At 41.9% G+C, this 19,881-nt stretch overlaps 1 protein-coding gene and 1 long non-coding RNA gene across 3 annotated transcripts in view; one reads left to right on the top strand and one right to left on the bottom strand.

Annotated features, from left to right (window-relative positions):
• The window catches only part of LOC134358446 (progestin and adipoQ receptor family member 3-like), a 45,329-nt gene that overhangs the window by 8,676 nt on the left and 16,772 nt on the right, over window positions 1–19,881 (bottom strand). For both annotated transcript variants that reach the window (XM_063070683.1, XM_063070682.1), the window contains exons 3-5: window positions 16,167–16,329; window positions 10,289–10,444; window positions 6,978–7,178 (exon numbers count right to left, since the gene is read on the bottom strand). In XM_063070683.1, coding sequence (XP_062926753.1) covers window positions 6,978–7,178; window positions 10,289–10,444; window positions 16,167–16,329 — 520 coding nt within the window. The remainder of the gene's footprint in view (window positions 1–6,977; window positions 7,179–10,288; window positions 10,445–16,166; window positions 16,330–19,881) is intronic.
• On the top strand, window positions 4,879–16,260 carry LOC134358449 (uncharacterized). The gene is made up of 3 exons (XR_010020873.1): window positions 4,879–5,060; window positions 13,299–13,411; window positions 16,156–16,260. It is a non-coding gene; the product is annotated as an uncharacterized LOC134358449 (long non-coding RNA).

Below are 19,881 nucleotides of genomic sequence, written 5' to 3'. Positions count from 1 at the left end.
TTATCCTTGCAAGCGGAACAAATGCGACACCTGCCCCTACACCTCCTCCCTCACTACCATTCAGGGTGAGGTGATACTTCACCTGTGCGTCTGTTGAGGTCATCTACAGTATCGGATGCACCCGATGTGGCCTCCTGTATACTAGTGAGACACGACGTAGATCGGGAGACTGCTTTTCCAAGCACCTACTAGTCTGCCAGAAAAAGCAGGATCTCCTCGTGGTCACCCATTTTAATTCCACTTCCCATTCCCATTCTGACATGTCAATCCATGACCTCCTCTACTGTCATGATGAGGCCACACTCAGGTTGGAGGAGCAACACCTTGTATTCCATCTGGGTAGCCTCCAACCTGATGGCATGAACAATGCTTTCTCAAACTTCTGGTAATGGCCATCCCCCCCCCCACTTCACCGTTCCCCATTTCCCTCTCTCACCTCATCTCCTTGCCTGAACTCTGATGCTCCTCTCCCTTTTCTTATGGCCTTCTGTCCTCTCCTATTAGATTCCCTCTTCTCCAGCCCTGTATCTCTTTCACCAATCAACTTCCCAGACTCTTTACTTCACCCCTCCCACCTCCCAGTTCACCTATCGCCTTGTGCTTCTTCCTCCTCTCCCTCCACCTTCTAACACTGATTCCTCATCTTTTTTTCTCAGGTCCTGAGGAAGGGTCTCGGCCTGAAACTGTACTCCTTTCCATTAGATGCTGCACGGACCCCCAGCATTTTGTGTGTGTTGCTCAATATAATTAAGTTCCAGAATGTCAACAATGCAATCCCTGCCCTGGAGCACACCAATCCATAACCACTAGTAAATGATTGACAGCAAACAACATTATTCCTCTTCTGCTGACAAAAACTTTCTAATATACAAAACAATACCCAGAAGCTGAGTTTCTTCAATGACTTGTCCAAATTAGCTGTAGCTACAGTTAATTTTTGTTTAAAACTTGATTTAGTAGATTAGACATTAAAGGTGGTTAGCACGGGAGTTACTTATTTCACTAGCAATACTGAAATTATAAAAATTTATATGAAATATCAAAATTTTTGAAAAGTGCAAATAGAGGCACTTTCTTAAACATTTATCACACACAAGAATGGATTAGTACCGACCGATTTAATTGTAAATTCCTGGAGGAACTCAGCAGGTCAGACAGCATCTATGGAGTGGAATAAACAATCAACATTTCAGGCCAAGACGCTTCGTCTCAGGACCGGGGATAGATGCTGCCTGACCTGTTGAGTTCCTCTAGCATTTTGTGTTCATTTCTCTGGATTTCCAGCATCTGCAGACTCCCTTGTGTTTATTGTAAATCATTGCTTAAAGCTTTAAATCAGGGCCTCAATACCTTCTGGCTAGCTGCACATGCACAAGGCTGATTCAAATATTTCTCTGCTCCAAGGATTAGCTTGTCCCTTCACGTTCCATTGACTAATCAAAGTCAATATAGTGTTATCAGAGCTTTCAATCAAAAGTTCACATTCAAAGTTGGAAGTACATTTTATATCAAAATACAGACATTAATCAACCTTGAGATTTGTCTCCAAACAGGCAGCCACAAAACAAAGAAACCTAAAAGAACCCATTAAAAACATAAGATCAACAAACACCCAATGTGCAGAGAGAGATAAGAAAAACAAATCATGCAAACAATTAAAGTAAGCAAGTAGCATCTAAAGTGAAAGTGGATTCTCAGTCACGAACCCTGGAACAGCCCGAGCAGGCCACAACCTCAGTTCAGCACAGAGTGGAGTAAATATCGTGGAGCAGTGAGCAGAAATGGCCCGACCCTCGCCTCTGGTCCTGACAGCCTGACTTTTCAATCCATCAGGCCTCGTGTTTAAATCATCCAAATATCAGGTCATTCTTCAGCAATAGGACCCAGGTCCTGTAGCATTGATATGCTCTGGGCCTGGACTCCGCTGCCACACTTTGGCCTGTGCCTGACCTTTCCAAATTGGCCCAGCACATAGATCGATCAAACCTTGCTCTCAGTTTAGGTGGGCGGGCCTCGAATCTGCCTCTCCTCCACTCCGCTCTGATTTCACCTCGAACATGCCTGGATCTCGCTCCATCAGGTGAGATTTGGTTTGTTCTTCTTGCACAGAGTATGGATTACTTGTTAAGTCCTACCATACTAAATGTTGGTTGCTGAAAGCACAATTCCCAATATAGCTTAACTTAGTTAGCCATCTAAAAATCTTAAATAACTAAAATTATGAATATGTACAGAAGAGTACCACTCATTTGTCTTTATATACACGTGATTTCTCTGTGCATTTGTTTACTTCAGCAACGTTGCTACGTTTTCTGGGAAACAGCAATCATACTATCATAAAGCTTGCATTAATTAGGAAGAAGGATAATGAGCAAACTAGAAATTGCCCCCAAGAGGAGGGCTAGTTTCATTAAGTTGAGGAGGGACAGGATCTAAGTAAATTAAAGTCAAAGACTGGTAGGTGGTAATATAATGAGGAAAATTAGTCGGAGTGGGTGTGTGATGACAACATTTGGACCCCATAATGGGATATAGAGATACAGAGCAGAAACAAGTCCTTAGGCCCATCAAATCCATGTCAACTATCAACCAGCCATTTACCCTAAATCCTATTGTCAAACATCCTATCAACTTGCCCTAGTTTCTAACATTCACCTACACACTATGGGAAATTGACTGTGGCTGTCGACACACATCTCTGTAACGTGGGTAGAAACCAGCCTGATCACAGGGAAGATATGCAAATTCCACACAGAGGTTAGGATTGAACCCAGGTCACTGGGGCTGTGAGGCAGTGGCCCCATCGGCTGCACATGAACTTTAATGTTAGAAACTGTGCACTCGTGCACCTCAGTACGAAGAATCAAAAGGCAGATGGGGGAGAGGCTGCAGCCCACTGTGGTCTGGGTGTTGATGGGCATACTGGCTCAACATGGATTTGAGAAGCCACGTGGTTTATTGCTGTTTATTGTCATGGAATTCGAGTAACAAAATAGACAAGTATTGTTAAAGTTGCTCAAGATGGTGGCAAGCCCACACCTGGTGTCATGTATGGTTTGTTTGCCTCATTTAAGAACGGACGTACCAATATTGGAGGCAGTCCAGAAGGGATTCACTAGATAAATTTCTGGGATGAACGGGTTTAAATAAAATTTGGATGTTTTCTTTGCAGTTTTATAGGATAAGAGGTGATCTTATTGAAACATACAGGACCCTAAGAGGGCACAACAGGATAGATGATAAGATATTGTCATTAGTGAAAGACCCTCGACCAAGGGGACACAATGGCAAGATGGGAGTCACTTAAAACTAAGGAAATTCTTCTCACAGAAGGTGATGAATCCCTGGTGTTCTCAAGCATAAGTTATGGAGCCCCAGATCACTGGTGATATTTAAAGAGACGTACATTTTTGGAAGAGGTTACGTATTGAAGAAGAGCATACGCAATTTATCACAATGAATGGCAGGGCAGGCCTGTGAGCCGGCTTCTACTCTCTAATGTCTATACAACAATGATCTGCAGTAGCTTGACGGTTCAGGTTTGTTTCCACAAAGAGCATTAGGAGCACGCACAAAACTGGAGGGCCCTGGACTATGAAGGAGTTAGAGAGTGGAATGAAGAAAACAAACAAAAACAGGCAGACATATCAAAGTTGCTGGTGAACACAGCAGGCCAGGCAGCATCCCTAGGAAGAGGTACCTTCGGGTCTCGGCCTGAAACGTCAACTGTACCTCTTCCTAGAGATGCTGCCTGGCCTGCTGCGTTCACCAGCAACTTTGATGTGTGTTGCTTGAATTTCCAGCATCCGCAGAATTCCTCGTGTTTGCGTTTTTAAAAACAGGCAGACATCAACTTGATTATATAACAGAGGGCATCAGGGTGAAGAAAGAGAAAAATGTAAACTGAGAGCAGTTAAAAGGAACCAAGTAGGAGTAAGAACAAAAAAAGTAGCAGACAAAACACATATCTAATTGTACTGAAAGAATAATCAGACGGAAGGACCATGGGCCAATTAGAAGACAAAAGATAGGGCACTAACTCTCAACAGGTACTCTGAAATTGTGTTTAGTAAGGAAGATGACTTGTCAAAATTAAGCAAGTAAATTGCTTGGATATTACTGGATGAGATAAAATTAGATAAATAGAAGGTACCGAAATGGCAGGTATCACTTAAACTGGATGGCATCCGATTTGTTGCTGGTGGAAACAAGAACAAAAATTACAGAGGATCTGGTGCAGCCCACTAATCCTCCTGGAACAGACACAGATGTGGCATGAAAGAGCTGGGGAATTCAGAAGTTTCCATTTTAATTATGAACAGTGATTACTAAAAACAATGTTGGATAAAATTATGCCTTGGAAAAGCCTCTTCTAATTAAGGAAAGGTAGCGAGTATTATCAAGGGGAAATTTTGCTGACTAACTGGGCTTTTTCTTTTAATGAGATAGCTGAAGAGGAATGGATGAGAACTGAGCATTTTGAGACTCTGCATGTAGGCTTCCCAAAAAATATTTTTATAAAATGTTATCCATTAGATCCGCACATAAAACTGAAACTCATAGAACAAAAGAGCCAATGAATGTAAAATCAGCTAATTGGTCAAATATGAAAAGTTGTATGGAAGGTTACTTTTTTGCATTGGTATAAGGTCCAGGATATAGTTTTAAGGTAGGTACTGCTCTGAAATATCTTCAAGACCTGGATCTGAAGTATGAGATATTGTACAATTTCAAAATCTGCTAATTAGAGAAGGGTAATTAAATGCTGGTTCAGTGTATTTGAAACTTGCTGATTTTTTACAAACAGCACAAACCCTAACAATTTTCCATCTAATGGGGGGAAAGCTACTGTTATAACACAAAGGACTATCCAGGCTAGAGGCAAGACAAGTTATAAAATGTGTTTTCAGCATCTCAACGGGGTAATTACCTGGTCTCTTTGTCTTAACTTGCTGTCGTTTCTCACGGACAGAATTGAAAAGGCTGGACTGACTTGTGTGGCAGCAGGGGACTCACAAGAAAGACAAGATGAATTGCCCGCTCAGCACTTCTGGCTGAAGGTAGGTCCACATGATTTAGTGGAGATACAGGAAAGTGCAGTGCTGGAATCTGGAGTGACACACAAAGCACTGGAGGAAGAGAGCAAGTCAGGTAGCATCTGTGGAGAGAAATAAACAGTCAAGGTTTCAGGTCCTGATACATTAACTGTCCATTTCGCTCCGCAGATGCTGCTTGACCCGATGAGTTTCTCAAGCTCTTTGTGTTGTTCCACATGATTAAGTTTTGTTTTTGACACACATAACCTAGATTCTTCCATCTCTGAAGATGGGGATGTTCTTGAATTATTTACTAAATGAAAAACAGTATCAATGAGATCATAAACTTTTTTTGTAAACAATATGAAAGGTAGGATGTTGGATGCACTGCTTGACAGAAGGGTGAAGACAGATTCGAAGTAGCATTGGTTAAATAATTCTAAGACAAGAAAAGTGACAGAGAAATTAGGAAAGCGCAGGGTGCAAAGAATCAAATGGACTACTCTTCCAACAACCTGGTACTAAATTAATACGCCAAGTGGGCTCCTTCTTTGCTGCACCATTTGATTTTACAGAGGGTGACCTTTATTTATACTCAGTAGAAGAACAGTAACGTTTATACAAGAGAAGCTGCAGTAACAAACAAGCTGCTGGAGGAACTCACTAGCTTGAGCAGTATCTCTGGAAGGAAAAGAATTGTTGACATTTCGGATAAACAGTAAACTGTATTGTTTACCCGTGAACTTTGCTCAACCTAAAACTACAATTCTTGAATCATGATCCTGTAATGCATTGCCTAAGGTTTTGACGGTTGCAGACATGATAGTGCATTTAGTCAAGCACATGAAATGCACAGAAAAGAGGGATATAGATCACATGCAGGCAGATAGGCACCATGGACAGCACAAACATTCTGGGCTGAAGGGCCTTTTCCTGTGCTATACTGTTCTACGTTCATACATCTGGTGAGTTGCTGTCTACAAAGATCCTGAGTTCAATTACTGCTTTCGGTTCATCTGGTTTCAATCACAAAAAAATACCAAAACTTTGTTTCCATTCTTTAATATTCCTAATGCAATTTCTGCACACTCTCATTGCCTTCACAAATTCACAAGGTTGTGTGCAATGCAGAATGCACCTTCTTACAGGAACACAAGAGTCCAGTGACAAATAAGACTGTGCAAAACAGAAAAACAATCTTCTTGCGCAACTCTTTTTTGGAAGGTCCCATAAACAAGATGCAGAAAATAAACACAATGATTCGGATTTTGCAGCCTCCCTTGAAGAAGGCTGTGTGCCAAGATTTAGTGATCATCCTGGGGTGGATTTTCCTGACATTATTTTCACTTTGTCATTAAATTGAATGCATCCACAGCAGTAATGCCTTTGAGAAATTTGAGCAGCAAACCAGACTGAGGATAGATTCTTCCCAAGAAACCAAGCATAAACTCTAATGTTCAACTAACTTTTAAGCATTTTACATATTACAATTTTAAGACTTATTACCTGAATGAGCAAAGCAGAAATTTAAATATAAATTTTAAAAATTAATTTCTAATTCTTTAGAGTTTACAGGAGAAAATCATTTTTGAGGTAATTAAAGAGATGGTCAACATGGCTTACTAATCCCTTAAAAACTGGATATGATTCAACTTTTAACAAGGTTTTTTTAAGAATGAAAATGTTGCATAAAAAATTTAATTCTTTTGTTTGTCAAGTGAAGTCAAACAGATTTCAACCTACAAGAACTTAAAAGCCATACCTCTGTTTGCGCAGGGCAATACCATCAGCAATTTATGAAATACAGCTCTTAACTATGCATCTATTGCTCTGAAATTGCTGACAGTGCCATCATCGTTACAACTGTAAAAACCGGAGCTCAGCTTGTAAAGACAATGCACAGAGCAAGAACAGTTGGCACTGCCATAGAATCCTTCCTACCTTAACAACTGGTTCCCCAATGCCACCATTTTGAAATATCCAGTGAATCGTGGGGATTACTCCATAGGCGGCAATGAAGCAGAAGAGCAGAATGCGTAGCTTGTGGCAATGTTGCGAGGCATACTGCGGATGGATTTGTGTGAGGAACATCACAAAAATCATGGCCAGCACGGTTATCAGGTACACTTGTCTCCAATACTGCTTTGAGGAGGAAGGAAAAGCATATAATTACAGAGCCAAATGGCTTTTTCATTTTAGTAAACTCTTTGGCCATTTAAAAGTGACAACTTTTACACATTACTAACCTGTCATCAACAGGGAAAAAACTATATATTTAGTAAACCATAATTATAATTTTCAAATCCATGATTACAAAACAAAATCTGATCAGAACTCATTTATCCATGACAGAAATTTAACCAAGTTTCACAGATTTAGCACTTAATTAACTTAGAGTAATTCTCTGGTTGATGAGAACCAAATACAATTACTATTGCATTATTTTAAGAGCCTCTTAGATAGGTACGTGGAGCTTAGAAAAATAGAGGGTTATGCACTAGGGAAATTCTAGGTTACATGGTTGGGCCAACATTGTGGGCCGAAGGGCCTGTAATGTGCTGTAAATTTCTTTGTTCTATATCCTAAAGATTAACTTCAATTGATAGACATCTAGTGCTTAGCCAACCCTGGATCAATTGTTCTGTTCAGTACCTACGCCCTTTACCTGAATAGCACTCTGAAAGAGGGACTAATGCTGGTGAGATAGTAATGGGGGACAAAGAAATAGCGGATGAACTTAATGGGTACTTTGCATCTGTCTTCACAGTGGAAGACAATAGCAGTGTGCCAGAGATCTGTGAGTGTCAGGGAGCAGGAGTGAGTGCCATTACTATTACAAAGTGTTAGGCAAACTCAAAGGTCTAATGGTGGATAAGTCACCTGGGCCAGATGGACTACATCCCAGAGTCCTGAGAGAGGTTGCTGAAGAGATAACAGATGCATTGGTTATGATCTTTCAAGAATCACTTGATCCTGGCATGGTCCCGGAGGACTAGAAGCTTGCAAATGTCACTCCACTCTTTCAGAAGGGAGGAAGGCAAAAGAAAGGAAATTATAGGCCAGTTAGCCTAACCTCAGTGGTTGGGAAAGTGTTGGATCTATTAAGGATGAGGTTTCCAGGTATTTTGAAACTAATGATAAAATAAATCGAAGTCGCCATGGTTTCTGTAAAGGGGAGAAATCTTGCCTGACAAATCTGTTAAGAGTACTTCGAAGGACTAACAAGCAGAGTGGACAAAGTAGAGGCAATGGATGTCATTTTCTTGTATTTTTAGAAGGCATTTGATAAGGTGCCTCACAAGATAAAATCCTATGCTGTTACAGGAAAGATACTGGCATGGATAGTGGAATGACTGACAGGCAGGAGGCAGTGAGTGGGAATAAAAAGGGCCTTTTCTGGTTGGCTGCTGGTGACTAGTGGTGTTCCTCAGGGTCAGTATTGGGACCACTACTTTTCACATTGTTTGTCAATGATTTAGATAATGGAATTGGTGGCTTTGTGGCAAAGTTTGCAGATGATACAAAGCGAGGTGGAGGAAGCAATGCAATTGCAGCAGGACTTAAACAAGTTGGAAGAACGGGCAAAAAAGTGGCAGATGGAATACAGTGTTGGGAAATGTATGATAATGCATTTTGGTAAAAGGAACAATAGTGTGGACTATTATCTAAATGGGGAGAAGGTTCAAACGTCAGAGGTGCAGGGGGACTTGGGAGTCCTTGTGCAAAACTCCCAGAAGGTTAATTTACAGGTTGAGACTGTGGTGAAGAAGGCAAATGCAATGTTGCATTTATTTCAAGGGGGAATAGAATATAAAAGCAAGACTCTAGTTAAGCTGCACTTAAGAGTATTGTCAACAGTTTTGGGCCCCATATCACAGAAAGGATGTGCTCTCATTGGAGAGAGTCCAGAGGAGGTTCACACAGATGATTCCAGGAATGAAGGGGTTAACACATGAGGAACATTTGGCAGCTTTGGGCCTGTACTCATTGGGATTTAGAAGAATGCAGGGGGATCTCACTGAAACCTACTGAATGTTGAAAGGACTAGATAGGGTGGGTATGGAGAAAATGTTTCCTTTGGTGGGGTTATCTGGAACTAGGGGACACAACTTCAAAATTGAGGGGCAGCCCTTTAGAACAGAGGTAAGGAGGACTTTTTTTTAGCCAGTAACTGCTCTGCCACAGACTGCAGTGGAGGCCAAGTCTGCACATATATTTAAGGCAGAAGTTGATTGTTTCCTGATCGGTCAGTGCTTCAAGGTATATGGTGAGAAGACAGGTAAGTGGGGTTGAGTGGGATCAGGATCAGCCAAGATGGAATGGTGGAGCAGACTCAATGGGCTGAATGGCCTAGTTCTGCTCCTTTTTAAATAGATTAATTCATTTCAAGCATTGATTAATACTCAGAGAAATCATAAAAGTGTTAGTAGAGGTAGGTACTTGAATGATTTGATCAGTAGTTCTGGATATTTCAGATCTGCACTCCTCTGTATTGTGTACAGAAGTTTGTTTCCCCTTTCTTTCTTTACTCCTGTTACTAATCTGACCTCAAAATCAAGCACTCTATAAAGGATCCAGTCACAAACAAGATCTGCAGGAAATCGAGCAACACACACACACACACACACACAAAATATGCTGGAGGAACTCAGCAGGCCAGGCAGCATCTATGGAAAAGAGTACACAGTCGATGTTTCAGGCCGAGGCCCTTCATCAGGACTGGAGAAAAAAAGATGAGAAGTCAGAGTAAGAAGGTGGGGGGAGGTGAGGAAGAAACAGGGAGTGGGGAGGCGAGGAAGAAACAGGGAGGGGGGAGGCGAGGAAGAAACAGGGAGAGGGAGGCGAGGAAGAAACAGGGAGGGGGGAGGCGAGGAAGAAACAGGGAGGGGGAGGCGAGGAAGAAACAGGGAGGGGGGAGGCGAGGAAGAAACAGGGAGGGGAGAGGGGTGAAGTAAAGAGCTGGGAAGTTGATTGGTGAAAGAGATATAGGGCTGGAGAAGAGGGAGCCTGATATTGAGTTTGTGCCAATGAATTATATGAAAGTAACTTGATGCTGAACTTTTACAGTAATTGTGTTCTTCACCTCACCAGTCTGAGTGGGGAAGGGTCTGCATATCATTAGGCATGCGGAGGTCTAATTTCTCTATATTTATATACAGTATCTCATTTACTACAGAATGTTTACTTACAGTGTGCACATTTTTAAATACACCAAGTTACTCATTTCTTATTTAAAAAGGACAGGTACTTACCTCAGCACAATAAAAAGCATAAAAAACTCCTGGGACATAACATCCCAACATTCCTACTGAGACACCCGCATAGTCGAGGGCAAGCCACTGCTGGCTGGTTTTCTCAGAGTGGTGGCAGCAAAACAGATGATATCCTGCTGAGCAGAGCATGCAGAACTGTGGATACAACAAAACCAATTCATAGTCAAACAAGGGTGAATGTCAGAGAGGCAAAAGGCATAGAAACAGGAAGCTCTTCATCGTACAAGTCCATTCCGGTCATACAATACTAATCCATATTCATTCCATTTCCTCGCCCTTCGCTCAGAGCTGCCTTTTGATCACATACAACTCTTCCAAATGACAATCTTAATACAAAATAACTTGTAATCCGTAAAACAATCATCTCAGCTTTGGTCAGTTTTAAAGACAGGTTGATTATTTAAGTATGAAGTGCAAATCAAAGCTTAGCGGAGTGCCACGTGAGCCCTGCACTTCCTTGTTTATTCAGTTGTCTTTTGAGCAACTCTTGGGTTTGCTACTTTGTCTAGATCAAGAAATGGAATTTCAATGCTTTAGAACGTGCCTATTTTATTAGGCAAAGAATACAACTGAAAGTAAAAGTAAATAATTAGTTCAAAAATATTACTCTGTGAATTTTGGGTCAGTCCAATAGAGTCTCACTCCACAACCTGATCATTATTCTTCCCCAGTACTGGTCTCTATCTATGTAACCCATAAACATTAAATATAAGTTTAGTACGTGTACAATGAATTAATAACATCTACTGGGGCTTCATGCTTCATCGTCCTTCAACCTCAGCAACACTAGTTCTAGTGTTTTCATGGGATTAGCTACACCGGAATCATGCTGGGACCAGAGCCCTGGCAAATCGCATAACTAGGGCTGTGGACATGGCTTTAAACTAAATAGTGTGGGGGCGGGGGGGGAGTGGCATGGAAAATTGTGGAAAAAGTTAGTGTCCAGAATTTAAAGGAAAGAACATAGTTTAGAATGGGCTAGAAATACAATTTCAAGCAACATGGGGTCAAATTTGAAAAGGGATGCAGTAAATGCAGAACAGAGGATATTGTGTTTGAACGCATGCAGCAAACAAAACAAGATAAATGAGTTTCCAGTACAGATCAGAATTGGTTGGTAAAATGTTATGGACATCACAGAGGCGTGGTCACAAGAGGATCACAGCAACTCCCTAAATATTCACTTCCAATTTTTTTTATTGATTTAAAAGAATAAGGGTAAATACAAACCAGAGGAGAGGTTATCTCAAATACATTGTTCAATAATAATACAAACAGAAAGGAGTATACACTGTCAAAATCATGTATAGTATTAAGCTATAATACTATAGCTTAATATAAAGAGAAAAGAGAACCACCTCTCCTCTTAATAGTTCATTAAAAAAATTCAAAATTTTCTATTATTGGAGGGGAAAAAACCCCAATTTTGTTTTAACCTAAAACAAAAACAAGGGGGACTGGGCAGTCCACTTTGAGGATACAGTTAAAAAAAGGGGAAATCCTTCTGATCAAACCTAAAAATTCGCGGAGAAAAAAGAATAATTAACTATAAAAGTAATAAAAATTAGATCATAAGAAAATATTGATTAAAAGGTCGCCAAGTTTGCTCAAACTTAAAAGATGTATCAAACGTCCGACTTCTTATTTTCTCCAAACTTAAACAAGACATAATGGAGAAGAGCCAAAAAAAATACAGGAGGTGGATTGGGATCCTGTCCCTGAATATTCAAGGATACAGTACACACCATATTGAAAAGACAGGCAGGCGGGCAGATGGGAGGTGTGGCCATATTGGTAAAAAAAAATTAAATTAAATTGATAGCAAGAATAGATATAGGATTAGAAAATCTAGAATCTTTGTGGGTGGAGTTGAGGAACGCAAAGATAAGTTCATAATAGGAGATATGTGCAGGCCTCCAAATAGCAGTCAGGATGTGTGGTGCAAACTACATTTGGAGATTTTTTTAAAAAATAGGTGGGTAAGAAAGGCAATATTACAATGATCACGAGGGAGTTTGATATGGAAGTACACTGGGAAAACCAGGTTGGTAATGGATCCCAAGAAAAGGAATGTGTGGAATGTCTATGAGATGCCTTTTAGAGCAGCTTGTAGCAGGCAATTCTGGGCTTGGTGCTGTGTCATGAGACAGGCTTGATCAGAAAGCTAAAAGGAGAAGGGAGGCAGTAACCATAATATGATAGAATTCACCCTGCAGCTGAGGAGTGAGAACCTGAAATCAGATGCAACAGTATTACAATTGAGTAGAGGTAACTACAAAGGTGTGAGGGAGGAACTGGCTGGAGCTTATTGGAAGAGGACTTGCAGGGAAGACAGTGGAGTTTCTCAGAGTAATTTGGGACACAATAGAATTTGATTCCAAGGTAAAAACAGCATACCAAGAAGAGAACAAGGCAACCTTGACGGACAAGGGAAGTTAGGGATAACATAAAAACAAGAGAGAAGGCACATAATATGGTGAAGAATTGTGGGAAGATGATTGGGAACTCTTTAAAAACCACATAGGATAACAAAAAAGGCTATGAGAAGATGAAATAAAAGGGTAAACTAGCCAATAATATAACAAAAAAAACTTACGCAATCTTTTTTTAAAAATATATAAAGGTTAAGAGAGGCAAAAGTGGGCATTGGACCACTGGAAAATTATGCTGGAGAAGTAATAATGGAGAACAGAAAAATGGCAGAGGAACGAAGTTGGTATTTTGCATCAGTCTTCACAGTGGAAGATACCAGTGACAGGCCAGAAATTCAAGAGAGTCAGGGGACAGGGATGAGTGCCTTTGCTAAGGAGAATGTGCTGGGGAAGCTGAGAGGCCTGAAGGTAAATAAAACACCTGGCCCACACAGATTACACCCCGGAGTTATGAAAGAGGATCTGAAGATAGTGGAGTCACTTGTGGTGAACTTTCAAAGGCTCATTTTATTGTCAAAGTATGCATGTATAATACAACTCTGATTTTTGTCTTTCAGGAATCGCTGGAGTCAGGCAGGGGTCCAGAGGACGGGAAAATAATCAGGATGAAGGAACTGATGGACTGCTGGTATTGTGGCTAAGCTTTCAGACAATACAAGGATAGGTAGAGGTAAGGGTGTTGCTGAAGCAAGAAGTTTGCACAAGGACTTGTACATAGTATTGTGTGCAGTTTTGGTCCCCTAATCTGAGGAAAGACATCTTTGCCATAGAGGGAGTACAAAGAAGGTTCACCAGATTGATTCCTGGGATGGCAGGACTTTCATATGAAGAAAGACTGGATGAACTGGGCTTGTACTCGTTGGAATTTAGAAGATTGAGGGGGGATCTGATTGAAACGTATAAGATCCTAAAGGGATTGGACAGGCTAGATGCAGGAAGATTGTTCCCGATGTTGGGGAAGTCCAGAACGAGGGGCCACAGTTTGAGGATAGAGGGGAAGCCTTTTAGGACCGAGATTAGGAAAAACTTCTTCACACAGAGAGTGGTGAATCTGTGGAATTCTCTGCCACAAGAAACAGTTGAGGCCAGTTCATTGGCTATATTTAAGAGGGAGTTAGATATGGCCCTTGTGGCTACGGGGGTCAGGGGGTATGGAGGGAAGGCTGGGGCAGGGTTCTGAGTTGGATGATCAGCCATGATCATAATAAATGGCGGTGCAGGCTCGAAGGGCCAAATGGCCTACTCCTGCACCTATTTTCTATGTTTCTATGTTTCTATATTAGGAGAATGGGCAAAGAAATGGCAAGTGAAATACAGTGTATGGAAGTGTGGGGTCATGCACTCTGGTAGAAAGAATAAAGGTGTCAACTATTTTCTAAATAGAAGGGAATTCAGAAATCCGATGTGCAAGGGGACTTGGGAGTCCTAGTGCAGGATTCCCAAAAGGTTAATTTACAGATTGAGTTGGTAATAAGGAAGGCAAATGTTGAGGATTTATCAGGCATTGGTCAGACCACATTTGGAGTACTGTGAGCACACCCAAGGATGGATATGCAGGCATTGGACAGGGTCCAGAGGAGATTTACAAGTATGATCCGACAGATGAAAGATGAAAGAATATGAGGAGTGTTTGACAGCTCTGGACCAGTACTCACGGGTTTATAGAAGTAGGAGGGAGATTCTCATTGAAACCTATTGAATATTAAGAGGCCTGGATAGAGTGGACACAGAGAAGATGTTTCAAATAGTGGGCGAGTCTAGGACCAGAAGAGGAGGAACTTCTTTTGCCAGAAGGTGATGAAACTGTGGAACTCATTAGCACAAATAGCTGTGGATGCCAAGTCATTGCGTATAGCTCAAGTGGAAACTGATAAGTTGATTATTAAAGGTGTCAAGGATTATGGAGAGAGGCAAAACTCAGCCATGACTGAGTGGCAGAACAGGCTTGGTGGACCAAAGGACCTAATTCCACTTCTACATCTTATGACCTTGTAGTCTAATACAAAAGGAAGATGAATGCAAGTCAGTGCACAGATGGACACACTCAACCTATGCCGCTAGCTCACTGAACAGTTTGTAACTATGTATAACTCACATCACTATGCTTCACTCCCATGAAGTCTCCCTTTAAAATGTATTTATAGTTGATTTTTCCAGAAGTAACAACTCTTTGCAAAATCATTTTATTTCCATGTTTTTAAACCAACTATATCAATTGTCTCCTTTTATTACTGCGTTTTCTCCCCATTTGCTTTACCACTGTTTTGAATACCACAATCAATTCTCCTCTTAACCTACGTACTCTGAGAACAGAAATCATAGACTCACTACTGAACTCTGACCACCGTATCATAGTCATAGTCGTACTTTATTGATCCCAGGGGAAATTGGTTTTCGTTACAGTTGCACCATAAATAATTAAATAGTAATAAAACCATAAATAGTTAAATAGTAATAATATGTAAATTATGCCAGGAAATAAGTCCAGGACCAGCCTATTGGCTCAGGGTGTCTGACCCTCCAAGGGAGGAGTTGTAAAGTTTGATGGCCACAGACAGGAATGACTTCCTATGACGCTCTGTGTTGCATCTCGGTGGAATGAGTCTCTGGCTGAATGTACTCCTGTGCCCAACCGGTACATTATGTAGTGGATGGGAGACATTGTCCAAGATGGCATGCAACTTGGACAGCATCCTCTTTTCAGACACCACCGTCAGAGAGTCCAGTTCCATCCCCACAACATCACTGGCCTTACGAATGAGTTTGTTGATTCTGTTGGTGTCTGCTACCCTCAGCCTGCTGCCCTAGCACACAACAGCAAACATGATCGCACTGGCCACCACAGGCTCGTAGAACATCCTCAGCATCGTCCGGCAGATGTTAAAGGACCTCAGTCTCCTCAGGAAATAGAGACGGCTCTGACCCTTCTTGTAGACAGCCTCAGTGTTCTTTGACCAGTCCAGTTTATTGTCAATTCATATCCCCAGGTATTTGTAACCCTCCACCATGTCCACACTGACCCCCTGGACGGAAACGGGTCACCGGTACCTTAGCTCTCCTCAGGTCTACCACCAGCTCCTTAATCTTTTTCACATTAAGCTGAAGATAATTCTGCTCACAGCTGGTACTTCTCCTCTTCACCTATATTCTCCCAAGGTCAGCTACCCAGAAACAGATCAGTACATTGACACTAGATGCAGTTTTGCACATCAGCATTAATAGTGAATCAGTACAGTAACTTCACAGGGGTGCAGTGTCAGGGCTAGGAAAATGACCCATTTTCCCCTCATATCATCTGCACCCTCTATTTAGTATGCTAGAGTTGTGAACTCAAAACTGGGGATTGTCAGGTGGACATACGATGTAGAAATCTGCAATTACTTTCACCCTGACTGCCCCTTTTACGTTTTTAAGCATTGACCTACCTGGAAACAGAAGCCAAAAATAATAAAAACGACGTAGTCATCCCGGGTGCTGTTTGATGATGGCAACAGGAAGCAAGTGTCATGGAGACCCATGAGGAAGAACAACAGGAACCCCAGCAAGTGGCTCCATATATTCACACTCTCGTTGGACAAAACAAACAGGCTATATTTTCAATAGGAGCAGAATGAAAACACAGTGTAAGTGAAATACAAGCCTGTTACATTTCAATGTTACAAAATTTAGATTAGATAGATGCAAAATGTGAACATGAGTGATACTTTGTATTCAAAACACCCACATTCTCAAATAAACGACATTTGGGAGAACAAATAATTGTTTAGACTCCTTTACACCGATACTAAGTGAAACATTAGCCTCACAGAAGCTAAAAATCCCTGCAAATTGCTGTTAAAGTGCATTTCATTTTGGGAGAGCACAAAACGTGGATAGGGGCTGGACAAGTGTCGCAGCAGTTACCATGCTCAGACTTGAGCACCACAGCTGAACCTCACTGATAAGCAGAAGAGAAATGTAGCTTTATTTTGAAAGAGTCTAGATCTTAATCACTGCAACCCCATCCCTATTTAAAAACTATTCTTGGAAAAACATTAATGGGGTGTCAATTTCTGCAAATTCATCTTCAGAACACGAAATAGTTTGCTTTGGGGTTTGCTAAAGTTCACCTGCAAGACAAACTGAAAAGCTTCCAGAACAAAGCAGCCAATGAGACTGATAATCCATTCACCCCTTAGAGATAACATATAGCACAGTGACTCTGTGTGTATCATCTACAAAGTGTACTGTAGTTACTTGCACAGGCTAGTCTAACAGCACCTTTGCCATTAAAGGATTAGGGCTCCAGGCTCATGGGAAGGCCACAGACTGCAGATACACACTATGCTGATTTCGAAATGCACCGCAAAAAAATTCTTTGTCATGGGATCTAAATTCTGGAATTCAAGTTCAAGATGGGAGTTCCCCACCCACTTCTCCAAGGCAATTAATCTTAACCTTGCCAGCACCCTTAAAAATGTATTTAAAATCAACAAAAACAGTCATTGTTTCACCGCTGAATTAAAAAGTTAAATTAGCAGGCCTCGCTGCCTCGGAGGTCCAAGAAAGGGATAAAATAAAATGAAATAAAGATCACCAAGGACTAAAATTGCTCCTTAAACCATTCCACAGACTTATTCACTTCATAGTCATAGTCGTACTTTATTGATCCCGGGGGAAATAGGTTTTCGTTACAGTTGCACCATAAATAATAAATAGTAATAGAACCATAAATAGTTAAATAGTAATATGCAAATTATGCCAGTAACTTATGAAATAAGTCCAGGACCAGCCTATTGGCTCAGGGTGTCTGACCCTCCAAGGGAGGAGTTGTAAAGTTTGATGGCCACAGGTAGGAATGACTTCCTATGACGCTCTGTGCTGCATCTCAGAGGAATGAGTCTCTGGTTGAATGTACTCCTGTGCCCATCCAGTACATTATGTAGTGGATGGGAGACATTGACCAAGATGGCATGCAACTTAGACAGCATCCTCTTTTCAGACACCACCGTGAGAGAGTCCAGTTCCATCCCCACAACCTCACTGGCCTTACGAATGAGTTTGTTGATTCTGTCTGTCCCAGCACACAACAGCAAACATGATAGCACTGGCCACCACTGACTCGTAGAACTTCAACGCAGATTAAATGTCTTGACCTGAAACTGACTCCTTTTTTCCCAGCTGCCTAACCTGACAACGTTTTCCAGCAATTTACTTTCAGTTCAGATTTCAACAGCTGCAATACTTTGCTTCATTATGCAGAAAAAAAAAACTTTGCTTCCTGGCATGTTCTGGACTCGTCATAGATTCCAGTTAGTCAAGTATGGCAATTAATCAGGCATCAGCCTGGCCAGTTGCACAGCTCTGCTCCCAACACCCTGTCCCCTCCCTGTGAAATACTGGTTTCAGGAGTGTGCTAGTTTGTAAAGTGACGGATGACTGAACTATCACTGTTTTAATTTCATCTATTTATCCAGTCTCATGATATTCCATAATACATAATCTTGTCTACATAAGGCAATGCATTTTAAATTATTCAGTTATACAAAGTTATGCAGCATGAAAACAAGCCCGTCAGCCACTGCGAAGTATCCTTTTACACTAATCCTAATCACATTTTATTCTCCACACATTTCTATCAATTCCTCCCACTCTCCTGACCAAGAGAAAATCTGCAGGTGCTGGAAATCCAAGCAACACATGCAAAATGCTGGAGGAACTCAGCACGCCAGGCAGCTTCTATGGAACAAAGTACAGTTGATGTTTTGGGCCAACACACTTCAGCAAGGACTGGAGGAAAAAAAACACTGAGGATTAGATTTGAAAGGCGAGAGGAGGGGAGAGAGAACCTACTTGGAGGGTGATGGGTGAAGCGAGGTGCTAGGAAGTTAATTGGTGAAAGAGACAAAACACCATGGAAGAATGAAAAAGGGGGGGGGGGAATTGAGAGGAGCACCAGAGGGGGGAGTCATCGAAACATGGAAAATCTACAGCACAATACAGGCCCTTCGGTCCACAAAGTTGTGCCGAACATGTCCTTACCTTAGAACTACGCAGGCTTACCCACAGCCCTGTATTTTTCTAAGCTCCATGTACCTATCCAGGAGTCTCTTAAATGACCCTATCGTTTCCGCCTCCACCACCGCTGCTGGCAGCCTATTCCATGCACTCACCACTCTCTGCGTAAAAATCTTACCCCTGACATCTCCTCTGTACCTACTTCCAAGCAGCTGAAAACTGTGCCCTCTCATGCTAGCCATTTCAGCCCTGGAAAAAAACCTCCGACTATCGACACGATCAATGCCTCTCATTATCTTACACACTTCTGCCAGGTCACCTCTCATCCTCTGATGAGGTGATGGTTGGGCAAGGAGATACATGAGAGAGGGACAAGGCGTTTTGATATAGTGAAGTGGGGTGGGGGGCATTACTGGAAGTTTGAGAAATCGATGTTCATGCCATCAGGTTGGAGGCTACCCAAATGGAATACAAGGTGTTGTTCCTCCAACCTAAGTGTGGCCTTATCTCGACAGTGGAGGCGGACATGGATGGACATCTCGGTATGAGAATGGGAAGTGGAATTAAAATGGGTGGCCACTGGGAGATCCCGCTTGTTCTGGCTTACGGAGCGTAGATGCTCGGTGAAGTCATTTCCCAATCTAGGTCGGGCCTCACCGAAATACAAGAGGCCGCACTGGGAGCACCGGACACAGTATATGACCCCAAGGGAGGATGGGGTAAGAGCAGATGTGTGTGAAATGGAAGAGATGCGGTTGAGGGCAGCGTTGATGGTGAAGGACGGGAAGCCCTTTTCTTTGAAAAAGGAGGACATCTCCTTCGTTCCAGAATGAAAAACTTCATCCTGAGAGCAAATGTGGCAGGGGCGGAGAAATTGGCAGAAGGGGATGGCGTTTTTACAAGTAGCAGGGTGGGACGAGATATAGTCCAGGTAGCTGTGAGAATCCATTGACTTACAATGAGCCATCTTCCCACCACACTACCAAAGATACGGTTCCTCTTGTCCTCACCTACCACCCCACCAGCCTCCGCGTCCAGCACATAATTCTCTGAAACTTTTGCCACCTCCAGCTGGATCCCCCCACCTAACACATCTTTCACTCCCCCCGCCCCACTTTCTGCTTTCCGCAGGGATCACTCCCT

Source organism: Mobula hypostoma, chromosome 18 (genome assembly GCF_963921235.1).
Source record: "Mobula hypostoma chromosome 18, sMobHyp1.1, whole genome shotgun sequence".
Lineage (NCBI taxonomy): Eukaryota > Metazoa > Chordata > Chondrichthyes > Myliobatiformes > Myliobatidae > Mobula > Mobula hypostoma.
Note: the sequence above shows the minus strand (reverse complement) of the source record. Positions and strands in the feature narration are given on the sequence as shown.